The sequence below is a fragment of the Pinus tabuliformis genome, chromosome 8, assembly GCF_031772625.1.
Source record: "Pinus tabuliformis cultivar Carrire ecotype Pingquan chromosome 8, CPIR1, whole genome shotgun sequence".
Lineage (NCBI taxonomy): Eukaryota > Viridiplantae > Streptophyta > Pinopsida > Pinales > Pinaceae > Pinus > Pinus tabuliformis.
In genome coordinates this window covers 528,631,360-528,644,714 of record NC_142294.1, presented here as the reverse complement: position 1 = coordinate 528,644,714, position 13,355 = coordinate 528,631,360, and the positions used below count along the sequence as shown (strand labels likewise).

General features: G+C 40.4%; 1 protein-coding gene across 1 annotated transcript in view; it reads left to right on the top strand.

Moving 5' to 3' along the window:
* The window catches only part of LOC149236482 (tRNA (carboxymethyluridine(34)-5-O)-methyltransferase-like), a 42,746-nt gene extending 29,651 nt beyond the window's left edge, over positions 1-13,095 (top strand). Inside the window, exon 3 of the mRNA XM_089372404.1 lies at positions 12,751-13,095. Coding sequence (XP_089228530.1) covers positions 12,751-12,835 — 85 coding nt within the window. The 3' untranslated portion in view covers positions 12,836-13,095. The remainder of the gene's footprint in view (positions 1-12,750) is intronic.
* The last annotated feature ends 260 nt before the right edge of the window (positions 13,096-13,355 follow it).

Here is a 13,355-nt window from a genome sequence, read left to right as displayed (position 1 = left end):
GCGCTACGCGTTGGGAAATGGCGCGCTACGCGTTGGGGAAATTGGCCAGTTTTGCATCTTCAGCACAGGAAAACGCAGCAGTGACTAGTTTTGACTTTTTATTGGATTTTTCATCCCCCTTGATGTATTTGATGTAATTTCATGTTGACATGACACTTTTTTACCTATTCTAGAAGATTCATTCATAAAATGGCAAAAAATTAATGAATGAATTGGTTTCCTAGCTTATAGAGGCAAGTTGTTTTGACTGCCTAGATTATAGTGCTTTGTTTAGAATTGGTTGAAACAGCTCCTAGGATGATGAGCTCGACCCCTAGAGGCTAGGGAATGGGTTGGCATGGTCTATATTATGTATTTTCTCAATCATTTTTAGAGGTTGGAGAGGTTGGACTCTTGAGGGATAAGCTTAGACTGTATTACTCTTTGTATCTCTGCAATTTTGGCAAAGGAAAGACAAGGGTTTTGCAGCACTATTTGGGATTCCTGTGGTGATTTGTGTTGATGGTGTGTTTCTCTCATGTACTTGTAAGTTTGTTATGTGTATCATTTTCCTACTCTTTTCTGCACATTAAGTAATTGAAGTGTTAAAGTAGAATTCATGGTTTCTATGCTCTGCCTTTAAATTTGCTTAATATCTATGTTTTCATCTGTCTAAGGAGAACTCTCGAAGGTTTCTTGCTCTCTTTAGCTCCTCACCAGTCATTCCTATCCATTCACTTCCTTCAAAGGCATCAAGACAATCTCCTACCTTGCCCCAAAAAGACCTCTGCAAAAACTGTGTATCATCCCCGCACCCAAAATTGCCATGCTCAGTTTTCCAACAAAACCTTAAAAATTTGAAATCAAACTTTCCCTATCAGTTTACTAGCCTAAAATCAGTGTTTCTTTATTGGTCATCTCAGCCCTTTGAAGACCTTTTGCCGAGATAGACCCGGAGAGAGCCCTCTCCTGTCCTCGTAGGGCTAGCTACGAGGCTAAGTGGTTTGATGTTGCCTTGGATTTTGCCTTCTTCAGCCTGAGGCCAAATTTGAGCGCTAACATATTGGCGACCATACTGGGGATAACAAATGGTTTGCTTGTTGATGTCATTTGTTTTATAAGCTACAGACGGAGCCTGAAGTTATGCCAGGTAGCCTTCGAAACGCTTTTGCTTTGCATTAGCAGAAGTAGATAAACGCTGCTTCAGTCAATCTCCGGTCTAGCTTGTAAACGTGACATTTAACTTGTTAATTACCCCAGTACATGTATCAAGTTCAGATCTGATTGTTGATGGCGGACAACGATCAGACACTGACAAGGCTGAAATCATTCACTAGCGACTCCTTCACTGAAAACTCCAGAGATCAATGCTTCATGGTGACTTCACTGCATGAAGATTAGTAGCTTTGAGCTTTTCAAGATGGACCGAATCACAAGAAGATATGCTCCCATGAGCCGAGATCACATCCCTGGTTTTCCAAATAAAATTCCGAAGGTAGATTGGTCAAGGAATTTACCTACGTTTAAAGATGATGGTAAGAAGGATGCTGCTTTACATTTAGATAGATTTCATATGCATATTCGCAAGTTGAAGGTGGATTTTCCTGAAGATTGCTTGATGAAGATATTCCTGGCCACTCTGGAAGGTGAAGCCCAATCCTGGTATGAAAGTTTGCCGCCTGCTTGTATTTACTGTTTAAAGGATTTTCATGCTATGTTCATTGAACGATATAAGGACTCTTATCCATCATTAAATTTAGTTCAAGACTGTTGCAAGCATGCTTATAATTTTATTGAAAGCCTTGAGAAATATTATGAAGATGATAATTTTATGGATGATGAAATCATGGAGGCCCTGTATGAGAATCCATTTCAGCAACATAAAGAAAACTTAGAGGATACTTGTCAAAATGATCAGGACATTTTGCAGCAGAATCAAGATCAGCAGGTTGAAGATAATATGGCTGAAAATGATGAAAGGGAGAATGACATTTCAGATCTGCCCACAGAAGACAGCAGCATGCAAGTAAGTCCAGTGTTGATTGTAGATTGTGATAATGTCCAGTCAGCTACTCCAGGTTCTGTTGAAATCATTTGGAATGCAGAAGACACAGTAATTCACACTGTTAGTCCATCATTAGAACACAGCCTTCATGAAGAAGCAATCCAGTCAGTTTATGAACAACAAGGTGAGATCTTTGTGCAAGTAAGTGATGAATCTCCTTTCAATAACTCAGTAATAAATGATAGTCTGAGTGCCCTGTCATATGGAGATAATTACTGTTTAAGCAGAAGAAAACAAAAGGCATTGTCTCCTTTGTCTGAAGAGGAGATAGATAAGCTCTTGAAAGGTCTTGTTACAGCGCAAGCTACAGCAGATTTGCAGTGCACACATAGTCAGGAAAGTATTGGGAAAACTTCTTCCTTTGTTGAAAAAGATGACTGTCTTGTAGATCAGCAAATAGATAATGTTTTCCTTCACAAAGATGATAATCCGGCTGTCATATCATTTGAAGATGACCTACCATATTGTCAGACTACAGAAGATCAGAGCATACAGGATTACCTTTCAGATTCTTCATATGTTTCATGTGCTGAAATGCTTTTCCAAGAAGAGATCTGCTCATCTACCTGTTCAGAGTTTTTTGAAGCCCATGAGCATACTTTTACTGAAGCACATGATGAAGGCAGATCAGAATTTGAAACAAAAGACACCTTGTTCTTTCAGCAGGAGGTGGCAGTGACAAAACTTCATGTTTTTCAAGATCGAATGGCAGCCCTGTTGCGGTCAACAATGAAGGTGATTATTGCAGTATTCAGTGATGAAGGAGAATATGGTCGACTATATTTTTGGATGCCCAGTTACCAGTATTCATTGTTGACCAGAAGATCTGATCAGGAGAACTAATCAAGAAGGCATCTGCTTGATTGGTTGCATTGGCATTTTGATATAGTTTGATGGTATATTGTCTTGTAAGAAACACAGGTGGTTGTCATCATGATTTCAAATCTTGATGGACTGTTGCCCTTCAATAAGCTTTGTAAGTTCTTGTTTTCGTTAAGTCAATCATGAGTCATTTATGAGTCAGTTTTCAATTATGTTGGTTTCATAATTGTGTCGGCATGAGTCAGGTTTCAGTCAATAAATGAGTCAAAGTCTTGTGTCGTTTGCCGAAATAATGGACTCCATAGCCCAATGCACGAAGGCGCTGGTCTGCTCTCCCAAAGATCTGCCGTTCTTGGCACCTCCAAGGAGCTACCATCCCCATTGGAGCCAATGTTAGTGTCAGTCTTTCCAGCCTTCCTCCAGTGATCAAATATGCTCTTACAAAGTGGTCTCAGAGTGTCAAGGTAAAATTTTGTCATTTCAGTGAGTCTTCAAGCAAAATTTGGTCACTAGGCATTAGGTCTAGGGTTTGCTTTCACTCTTTTCAAAATTGCCCAAATGCCAATCTATGTCACTATTCAGCTGAGTATATCATCATTCGTAGGGTTGTCATTATCATGTCAGTGTCTAATGAGTCATTTTACACCTTGTTCATGCTTCAGTTGCGCCTAGGTAAGGTCATTTCCCTCTCCTAGGGTTTTGAAGGCAATTTCTCTTGGACGGTCAAATCATCGGCAAAACTTGTATCCTGATGTTCATACACCTTCCCCTATCCTTAAAGTACCTTATCAAATGCTTCCCATCACTGAGATCCCCCAAATTCCTCATTTTCACACAAACCCTAGTTTCTTGCTACAACCTGGCAATTTTCTAGGTTGGACCTGTGTTTTGCCCTTTTGGACCCCTTCCCTTCACTGGATTTCTGAGATTCCACTTTCCCCTGCTTCCTAACATCCCTCCCTACTTCCAAAAATTTCCCCAAGAATTTAGAAGCCCCTTATCCCCTTCATTTCGCTTCATTTCCACAAAATTCCTTGTTTCACACATCGGGATAAGTTTCAGTCAAAAGATGTTTCAGAGCAATCAAAGATGAATTTGGGAAAACTGAGAGAGGTTTTTGTCCACAACAGGCCAAGGAAGAAAAACTTCCTTCACTTTTTACACAGGTGTCATGGTTTTAGAGAAATGTCAAAAATACCGTTGCCTCAGGAGAATCAAATGCACCTCTGAAGTGACCTTGGGAAAATCAAGTTTTCTCCTAGCTTGGTTGGCCAAATAACTTTTTTGATGAGTCAAATGATAACTAGACACAAGGAGCTTTCCAATGAGCTATCATGAGCTCAATTTGGAGTTGAGGAAGGCATTCAAAAGTTGATTGCAACAGCACTCTGCCTTGAGGCAGCCTCATTTGGCACATTTTGACCAGTCTTGGGAGATTTGATTTTTGACAAGGCAAATGAACTCCAAATTGAAAAATTCCAGTTGTGTTGGAAAGTAGACTCAAAGACCTTTCCAACGAGCTATCCTGCGCCCAATTTTGACACCGGGAAGGCCTCCAAAAAGCATCTGAAAGTCGCGCTACGCATAGGGCTCAGGCGTGCTATGCGTCAGGGTTTTGGCCCAACGCGTAGCGCGCCGCGCGCTACCCTTAAGTTGGGGAGGTCCAATTCAAGAAAGGTTTACATTTTTGGATTTGTCATGATGAAATACACCTGCTTAGCCACTGCCAAGACATTTCATCAAGTTTTGGGCCCCTAAAAGGTCAAAAAACAAGCAAAAAATGACCTTCTGCCACTTTTTGGACACACAGGAAGCAGTCTTGGGAGATTGCAATTTTGGAGGGGCAAATGGCCACCAAATTGAGAAATTCCACTTGGGCTGGAGAGTAGACATCCAGACCTTTCCAACAAGCCCACTTGTGCCTCATTTGGATGCCGGGAAGTGCCTCAAAAGTGGCCTGAAAGGCGCGCTACGCGTTGGGAAATGGCGCGCTACGCGTTGGGGAAATTGGCCAGTTTTGCATCTTCAGCACAGGAAAACGCAACAGTGACTAGTTTTGATTTTTTGGTTGGATTTTTCATCCCCCTTGATGTATTTGATGTAATTTCATGTTGACATGACACTTTTTTACCTATTCTAGAAAATCCATTCATAAAATGGCAAAAAATTAATGAATGAATTGGTTTCCTAGCTTATAGAGGCAAGTTGTTTTGATTGCCTAGATTATAGTGCTTTGTTTAGAATTGGTTAAAACAGCTCCTAGGATGATGAGCTCGACCCCTAGAGGCTAGGGAATGGGTTGACATGGTCTATATTATGTATTTTCTCAATCATTTTCAGAGGTTGGAATCTTGAGGGATAAGCTTAGACTGTATTACTCTTTGTATCTCTGCAATTTTGGCAAAGGAAAGACCAGGGTTTTGCAACACTATTTGGGATTCCTGTGGTGATTTGTGTTGATGGTGTGTTTCTCTCATGTACTTGTAAGTTTGTTATGTGTATCATTTTCCTACTCCTCTTTTCTGCACATTAAGTAAATGAAGTGTTAAGGTAGAATTCATGGTTTCTATGCTTTGCCTTTAAGTTTGCTTAATATCTATGTTTTCATTTGTCTAAGGAGAACTCTCGAAGGTTTCTTGCTCTCTTTAGCTCCTCACCAGTCATTCCTATCCATTCACTTCCTTCAAAGGCATCAAGACAATCTCCTACCTTGCCCCAAAAAGACCTCTGCAAAAACTGTGTCTCATCCCCGCACCCAAAATTGCCATGCTCAGTTTTCCAACAAAACCCTAAAATTTTGAAATCAAACTTTCCCTATCAGTTTACCTAGGCAATTACATACACAACACAGATTTGTTGAGATTATTTACAATTTACACATGCAGAAAGGGTTTACAATATTACATGATCAGGCTGATGATGATAATCGAACGACACGGACACGTTGATCAGGCGCTATCCCTTTTGCGAAAAAGGGGGTGTACTGCTATGGGTCGTTGACACGTAGTGGTCAACAAGGTGGACTCCTCAAGGACCGTGCTCAAATATGTAGCTCTCTGGGGCTACAACTCCAAGTCACCCCACCTCACTCCTGGAGGTATGGCTTCCAACATCGCAAAGACTTCCTCCAACCTGGAGGATAGCTTGTTGATCTCAACTGATGCTGCTTGTTGGTCCAGCTTCTCCGACTTGTCCTTCTTCTTGAGAGGACACTGCGTGCTATAACGACCGAGCTCACCACATTTGAAGCACTTGACCTTTGATAGGTCCTTCTTCTTCTTTCTTTGCTCCCCTTGCCCTTAACTGGGACCCTTTGATGCGAGGGCCACATTCTCCTCCTTCACCACCTTCTGTCCGCTGCTACTATTACCACTGATGGAGCTCTTCAACAGAGCTCGTCTTAATTTCTCCTGCTGCAAATCGGCCCACATTCTATCCCATCCTAGTAGCGTATCTGCCCAAAATACTTTGGATGAAGACCCACCAATCCTTTGAGACACTGTTGAGTACCAATCGTACTAGCTCTGAAGGTTGAGGCGCTTCCCCAATCGTTGAAAGTTGGTCTCGGACCTCCTGAATCCTGGTGAGGAAGGGATCTATGCCTTCCCCCTTCTGCATCCTGATGCATCTCAGCTTCTCCTCCAGGAAAACCTTCCACTACTTAGAAGTACCTTGGTATAGTGTGGAGAGAGCATCCCACATTTCTTTGGCCATTCCCTTGGCCGCCACATGTGAGACTATATGGTCTCGGACTCCATCCACGATCAAACGCTTTGCCCCCACCATCTCCTTCCTATATTCCTTGAGTGGATCTGCATCCTAAGGAACTGCCACTACATTATCTATGTAGGCTTTCAGGTCATTTTTATTTAAAATGAAGGACATCCTGGCCTTCTAGATGACATAGTTGGATGATCCATCCAACCTATCCTGATCTCTAAGCCCTGCTGTGGCCATCTATGATATGTCAAAAATTCCCTCTTTTCCCTCTGCTTGGCTACTGCTTTGCTACTCGCACTTCCTTATGGAATGCACAGATATGCTAGTTGCTATTGCTAATGTATGTGGAAAAATCGAACTTCTGAGACTCAAAGTTCCCTGAGAGAAATTTTCCCTATGTTGTGTGTGCTTTTCTCTTCCACCCCCTGGTTTTGCTGTTGCAAAAATCCTCTGCATCCAACCAAAAATCTGCTCAGCGAAAATATGAACTGCAACTGCTCCCTCTGACTGTTGGAATCACTCTCTTGGGCAAATCGAATTTTCTGCACTCCCGCAACTGAAAATTGAACTGCTAGCCCAACAATTCAGCCTGCCTGTTTGAGCACTGCGCTGCCTCTAAAAATTTCGGTCTGTTGCTCCCACTAAGCATCAAAATTTTCTCCTTGGCTTCTGAGCTTCCCGGCTGATCACTTACGTTCTAATACCATGTGAAAATTCCTACAACTGGAATCCTATTGCAACAACTGGAATTCATTCTTCTAATTGTTAATTAATTTAACAATCTATTTGCTACGACAAATACAAAATTACTCACACTGCAACCTTCACAAATAAAACTGCGGAAATAAATAGCGCTAGGAACTGAGAAAATACTAGCACACACAATAAAAATGACACCGTTATTTTTGGACAATTGTCCCTAGAAAAACCCAATGCGGGAAAACCGGCGCAGCAGTTGAGGGTTTTATTATTAAGCAACAGTGAAGATCTGAGTACAATTTGGATGCACAAACTGGCAATCCACTACAGGAGAATTGGCCACAAAAATTAGTGAGACAAATTTTGTCTCACCCGACACTGATCCAGCTCCAAAACTGGCTCTGAATGGGCTCTACGAAACCCTTGCGTCAACCTTTTCGTCAAGCCTGCGTAGTCACTAGTACGCTCTGCTTGGAACTGCAACTGATCAAGTCGTCTGCCCAATCCAACCTCTGAGAATGACTCGCTGGCACCTTCCAGAAAACTTCCCGACTTCGAACAACTGAATCGACCCTTTGTTTGGCCAAATCAAACTGCTACCTCTGAAGCTTCTGCACAACCTCACTGAGGAAACTCGGCCCTCTTTTTGCTGACTCTCTGGATTTGGAAAATCTCCTCCAGACTCACTGCTTCAATCTCTGGCTCTTTGGCAGCTGACTGCTGCTACTATGGAAATCGATCTGCCAAGAAAATCAAACTTCTGGTGTTTCAAGTGTATCTTCTCCAAGTGCCCATCGACTTCCTCTTATAATCTTATGTTGGGACTCCAACGACCAAGATTAAATCTTAATCAATGGATAGGATCATCTTGAGGTTGATCTGTGTGAGATTCTAGATGAATCACCCTTGACTTAATTAATTCTGATTAATTAACCATATTCCCTAAGTTTAGACTTAGGAAATATTTAAAAAATGATTAATAACTAATTAATTCACTTCTAGGTGGAATTTCCAGAAACATTTTTTGGGTTTTGGAGATCTCATGTATTCCAGTCTCTGCACCAAATTTCGTGGCTAGAACACATCCGATGATACATAAACTAACCATTGTTAGATATAATGGCAGGCTGGTCACCTCCTCTAATGGGAACCCCATGACTCCCTAATACCTTCACTTTGACCTTTTTCTTCTCTTAAGTTCTGGCTCAATTCCAAATTGATTTGAAAAGGTGTAGACTGCAATTGTTGCTTCTTCATGGCCATGGCCAACAATATTGATGTTGTTGCTCGTCTTTTGCCTCCTCGTCATCGCACCTCTTGCTCTAGCAGTGCTAGCAATGCCCTTGCTAGTGCAACTTTAATAGAATTGGAGCATTTCCAATGGCTTGTTCAAATCAGATCCATCATTCAACCAAAGCTTCACATATTTCTTAGTGTAGGTATCCAACAGGCATCTACTAGCACTATCCCCTACTTCTTCATGGTCTTTTGTATAATCCCTTTGCTGGCTCAGCTCTGGGTTTTTCCTTTTTTGACCTCCAAGGGCTTGCCCTTGTCGCCAAATAACACCTTCATAGCTATTCACTTCAACAACCCTAACATATCGACCCATCATATCTATACACAATATCAACAGATACAAGCATTCAAGCAATCGATTTGCATGCAATGATGTCTTCAACCTTGGCCCAACATGTAACATATGCACATATATCTCGAGAAGCCCACAAAATTTCCTTCGATCTTCCTCCTCTCAGCTTCTACAGGATGCAAACTCACACGTTCATTAATGCTCCAATACTCAACAATCATTTGATGCACCCTTGTCGAGCTCAACTGTTTCCATAAAGGGCGAAGTATCTTGTGGGAGCAGTGACACTTAATGTCATGGTTAAATGTGCTAGTTACAAAACCTTTCTATGCATTATTTGGCAATGAGATAGGACACTTGTACATTAGCTAGATCCATTACTCAGCTTGGTTCTTGTCACTGCTACTAGCAAAATTGTGCTCCCTTTGGATTTTTGTGGTAGCAATCTTAATAGATCTACACAACATAAGTCCACCCTTGGTAGAGAGTCCAGGTCAAACTCGCTCTGATACCTTGTTAAAAATTACCTAGAGAGGTAAATAATAGGGAATAACAACAAAATCATAAATAATGCATACATGGTATCTTGGAAGACCCAACCCGAGGAAAACTAGCATCAATAGATCTATTAATGTCCTTGGTCAAACTTGACAATGTCAGCTAAGTGAGCCTACACCGCTCACCTCTCAACACATTACAATAAAGTATCCCCAAGCCTTTTAAGCCTATATGTAATCCATGGGCTCTAATATCATGAGCTACCAAAAATGTGGGCACAAAACAACCATTGTTGACCTAACACTTGACTCTTTAACTGAGTCAAGTTTAACCTAATAGTATGAAGGCCCAAGCTTGAGTGTTTGGAAGAGAAGTGAGTTGCTACCTGGTTTTTGGGAAAAGCTAGAAAATTAGGTGAAGGATGGGAGGTGTAGGCTAGTTGGTTAATTCAATTAAAGAGTTGGTTTATGTGAGAGGTAAGGCTATATGTTAATGTGTTAGGTGTGTAGTTTTCTTTGGTGTTGAACAACATGATGTAAATGTGACAATGAGTTAACTAAAACAAAAAGAAGTAAACTGGGGTTTATTCTCCTTTAAACTCTTGTCGTGTTGTTCTACTTGCAAGAAAGTAGAGAGTATTGAAATGAAAGAGAGAGAGTGAGAGATGCAACCTAGTTAACCCCACTTTTCCATTCAATGCATGCAGCAAACAAACATTACATTTGATGAGTAAGCAAACGAGAGGAAGATCGAAGGTGATCCTAGGTGAGGTAGAACTCTTAACTCGGTTATATAAGTGAATAAACAAGAAAGCAAATGAAAAGCTACATTGACTAGGGAAAGGATCAAGAGAGGAAATAGAGGCTACTTAACGTACTTGGTTGTGCTGAGATCCCACTGCAAAACATACTTAGATATTGTAATACACTATCTCCACATATAAGCGATGAAATAAACAGAAGAAATTGACCATACACAAAATATAAAACTCAAAGATGCAATTATGGTGATCCAAAAGCCCTTAGTGAAGAGGTACTTTTCTCACTCATAAGCTGTGATGGAGCTTCCCTTGAGCAGTGATATTGGAAGACCAAGATGTGAGGATGGGATGTAGCTGAAAACTTTACCGAGTAATCAACCAATCCAACAAGGAAGATACCAAGCCAATCAAGAGGAAAATCTATTGAGGAAGCTCCAATTGGTGGAATTTTGAAGGAGACAATAGATCTATGTAGGCCAAGAGCATGAGAGGTGAGAGCAAGAGAGATGGATCACAAGTCTGATGCTAATCATACAGTATTTTTGTGTAAGATAGTAAGACTTGGAACTCTTAACAAAGTCCGAAGAGGCAACTTAAATAGATTTGGGAACATCCTAGGCATGTAGATGAACATTGGGCTAGCCGCCGCTAGCCATTGGACAAGGTGATCTTTCCCTGTGAATCAATTCGTGGGTTTTGACCATGGAACTGCTGGTTACACATGCATATGTAGGTAATTTCAATGTGTAGGTCATGAGGTGCAATACGGTATGGAAAGTCTACAATTTTCTGCATGCCAAAATTTCAAAGAAGGGGGGAAACTTTGATCAAGTAGATCCCTTAAAAGTGGATTTAGGGATATTGAGGACCCAAAATGAGGCATTTCCAAGTTCCAACCAATTAGAGACCAGATCAAGGCATGAATCTTTGGATTGATTAAGTTGCTTGGTAAATGTCTCAAAATGAGAACCCAAAGGGCTTGGCAAGGGCAAAAATGTGACCATAGGCCAAAGGTGAAAGGGGAAAAGGAAAGGGGACCTTATCATGATTCATAACACTAGATGTAATGTGGATAGACCATAATTGTCCATCTACTCTATGAGAAGATGACTGAAAGGAAAGTGAACCAACACAAGTGAGCTGTCACAAGGACGAGTGGAAGGCCGTTCTTGTCATCCATGGGTGGGTAATGTATGGAGAACACATGATAAAAACTCTCCACATTCAACTCCAGAGGGGTACATGTATGAAGAGTATGAAGTGCGGAATCTATACACTACATTTGCAGTTGACATGGCCTTCAACAAATCTATGCAAATTTGTAGTGGCTGAGGTAGCAGTTATTTTAATGGGAATCTTAGTGGGACTATTTATTGAATCATGAATGCTTCATCCTGGCTTAGGTTTGATTCTCCCGATGTTTCCAAGCATGCCCCTACTTTATTTGAATTCTGAAATGAACTAAGAAACCTGAAAATTTTATAAAGTTTTGCATTGTTGATCACTTCTCTACTGAGATCATGCCTGTCCAAACAACTCTTGATTCCTTGTTGAAATTATTTTTGTGTGATAGGCTTTTCCCATGCCAAAACAGACTCTACTGAGATCATGCAGAATTGTAGATAGGCTTTTCCCATGCCAAAACAGACTATTTTTATAGCCTGCTTGGCAAGTGCTAGGTAAAAGATTTATTTGATGGTTGGTTCAGACTAGTCTGTTGGAACTTAGAAGTTAGTTCATTTGTCAGTTGTATGAGAGGTAAAAGCTATGGCATTGTTGTTCAATCGTTAACAATTGCTAGGGTGAAAATATCGTAACGATCATCTGAACCAAAAAGTTGTCCAAAAATGGCCAAGATAATTCAATGTCATGAGTCATGACTCATATTTATTCATGACCTCAAATAAACATTCCCTTGGAAAATGGAAAACGGCTTTTCTCTTCCACATGATGAAAATTAATCTTGTCTTCTGTTTATGTCCCGAAATCATTTTTTGTTGTAGATAGCAAGACTATTTTATAGCTTCCCACATCTGTCTCCTTTCTTGCCTGTTGTCATTGTTTTCCTCAGCATCTGAAAAGTTGCTGTTCCTGTTTCCTCCTTTTTTCCAATATTCCCATTAAATTTTGCCATAATAAAGATCTCGTGAATGATGGAACCCTGGGTTCTGGTTGATGATGTAGGAATGAGTCAGTGCGGGTAAGAGGTAGGGTCTGATTAGTGCTTGTTTCACTAGTTGAAGGTTTTCATTTCATTCTTAACGGTAGGAATGCTAGACTTAAATTTGATTAATTGAGAAGAACCATTTATTCTGTTCCAACAACCAAGATTTACTACTTTGGGAATGCCTAAGAGAAATTTGGACAGATGATTTCTCATTGGCATCTACTTTAACACTTCAGAAAATCTTCCTTGTTATGTGGCACTGTTCTGAGGGATTGTGCATTTGTTGTGATGCCATGCCAAGGTGATAGACATCAAGTGACAAGTTTATCTGTAATCATGCTTATCTGATCAAGCTCCTTGTTTGCAATTTCCTTTATGTGTTCTAGGTTATTTATCTTTTCATGGCTCTCATTTGGCAAGAATCTGATTAGCAATTTCTTGACTCACAGGTTGGCCTCGTGCATCAGCAATGCAATTATTGTTGACAGCTTCTACGACAAATCAAATTGGTGTGTAATCATTGAGAAGAAATGAATTTTATCTTCGAAATTATGTTAGGATTGTTTTAGGTCATACAAATTTTCATTTATTGCATCAAATGCATGGACTTGCAATGACCTTAGCCTGATATTGTTGATCATGTTTTCCACGGTGATGGTCCTCATTGTGAAAGAATGATTACTTGAAATCTCAATGCTGATTAGTCTCCTTGTAACATTTTCTAAAAATCTTCTCTGCCAAATTATTTTGCAATATCTCTCCTCTTGAAAATCGGAATCCTTGCTTTGTGTTTTCATGGGCCCTTCACCTTCCAATTCCATTGTTATTTTATCATCCATACTTTTTTGTTTGATGAACTAAGTGAGATTGTTAAGATTGCATAAAAAATAAATTTCCTTAGATAATTTCAAGAGGATGTATCAGTGCAGCTTTCATGTTTACTTTTAAACTCCAAATTATATCCCAAAACTACCCCATGAAGTTTACTTTTTGAGCATCTAACTTTATTCTTGGTTTTGTAAAATTGGATAAATTCAAAATCAGCTTGCATCTG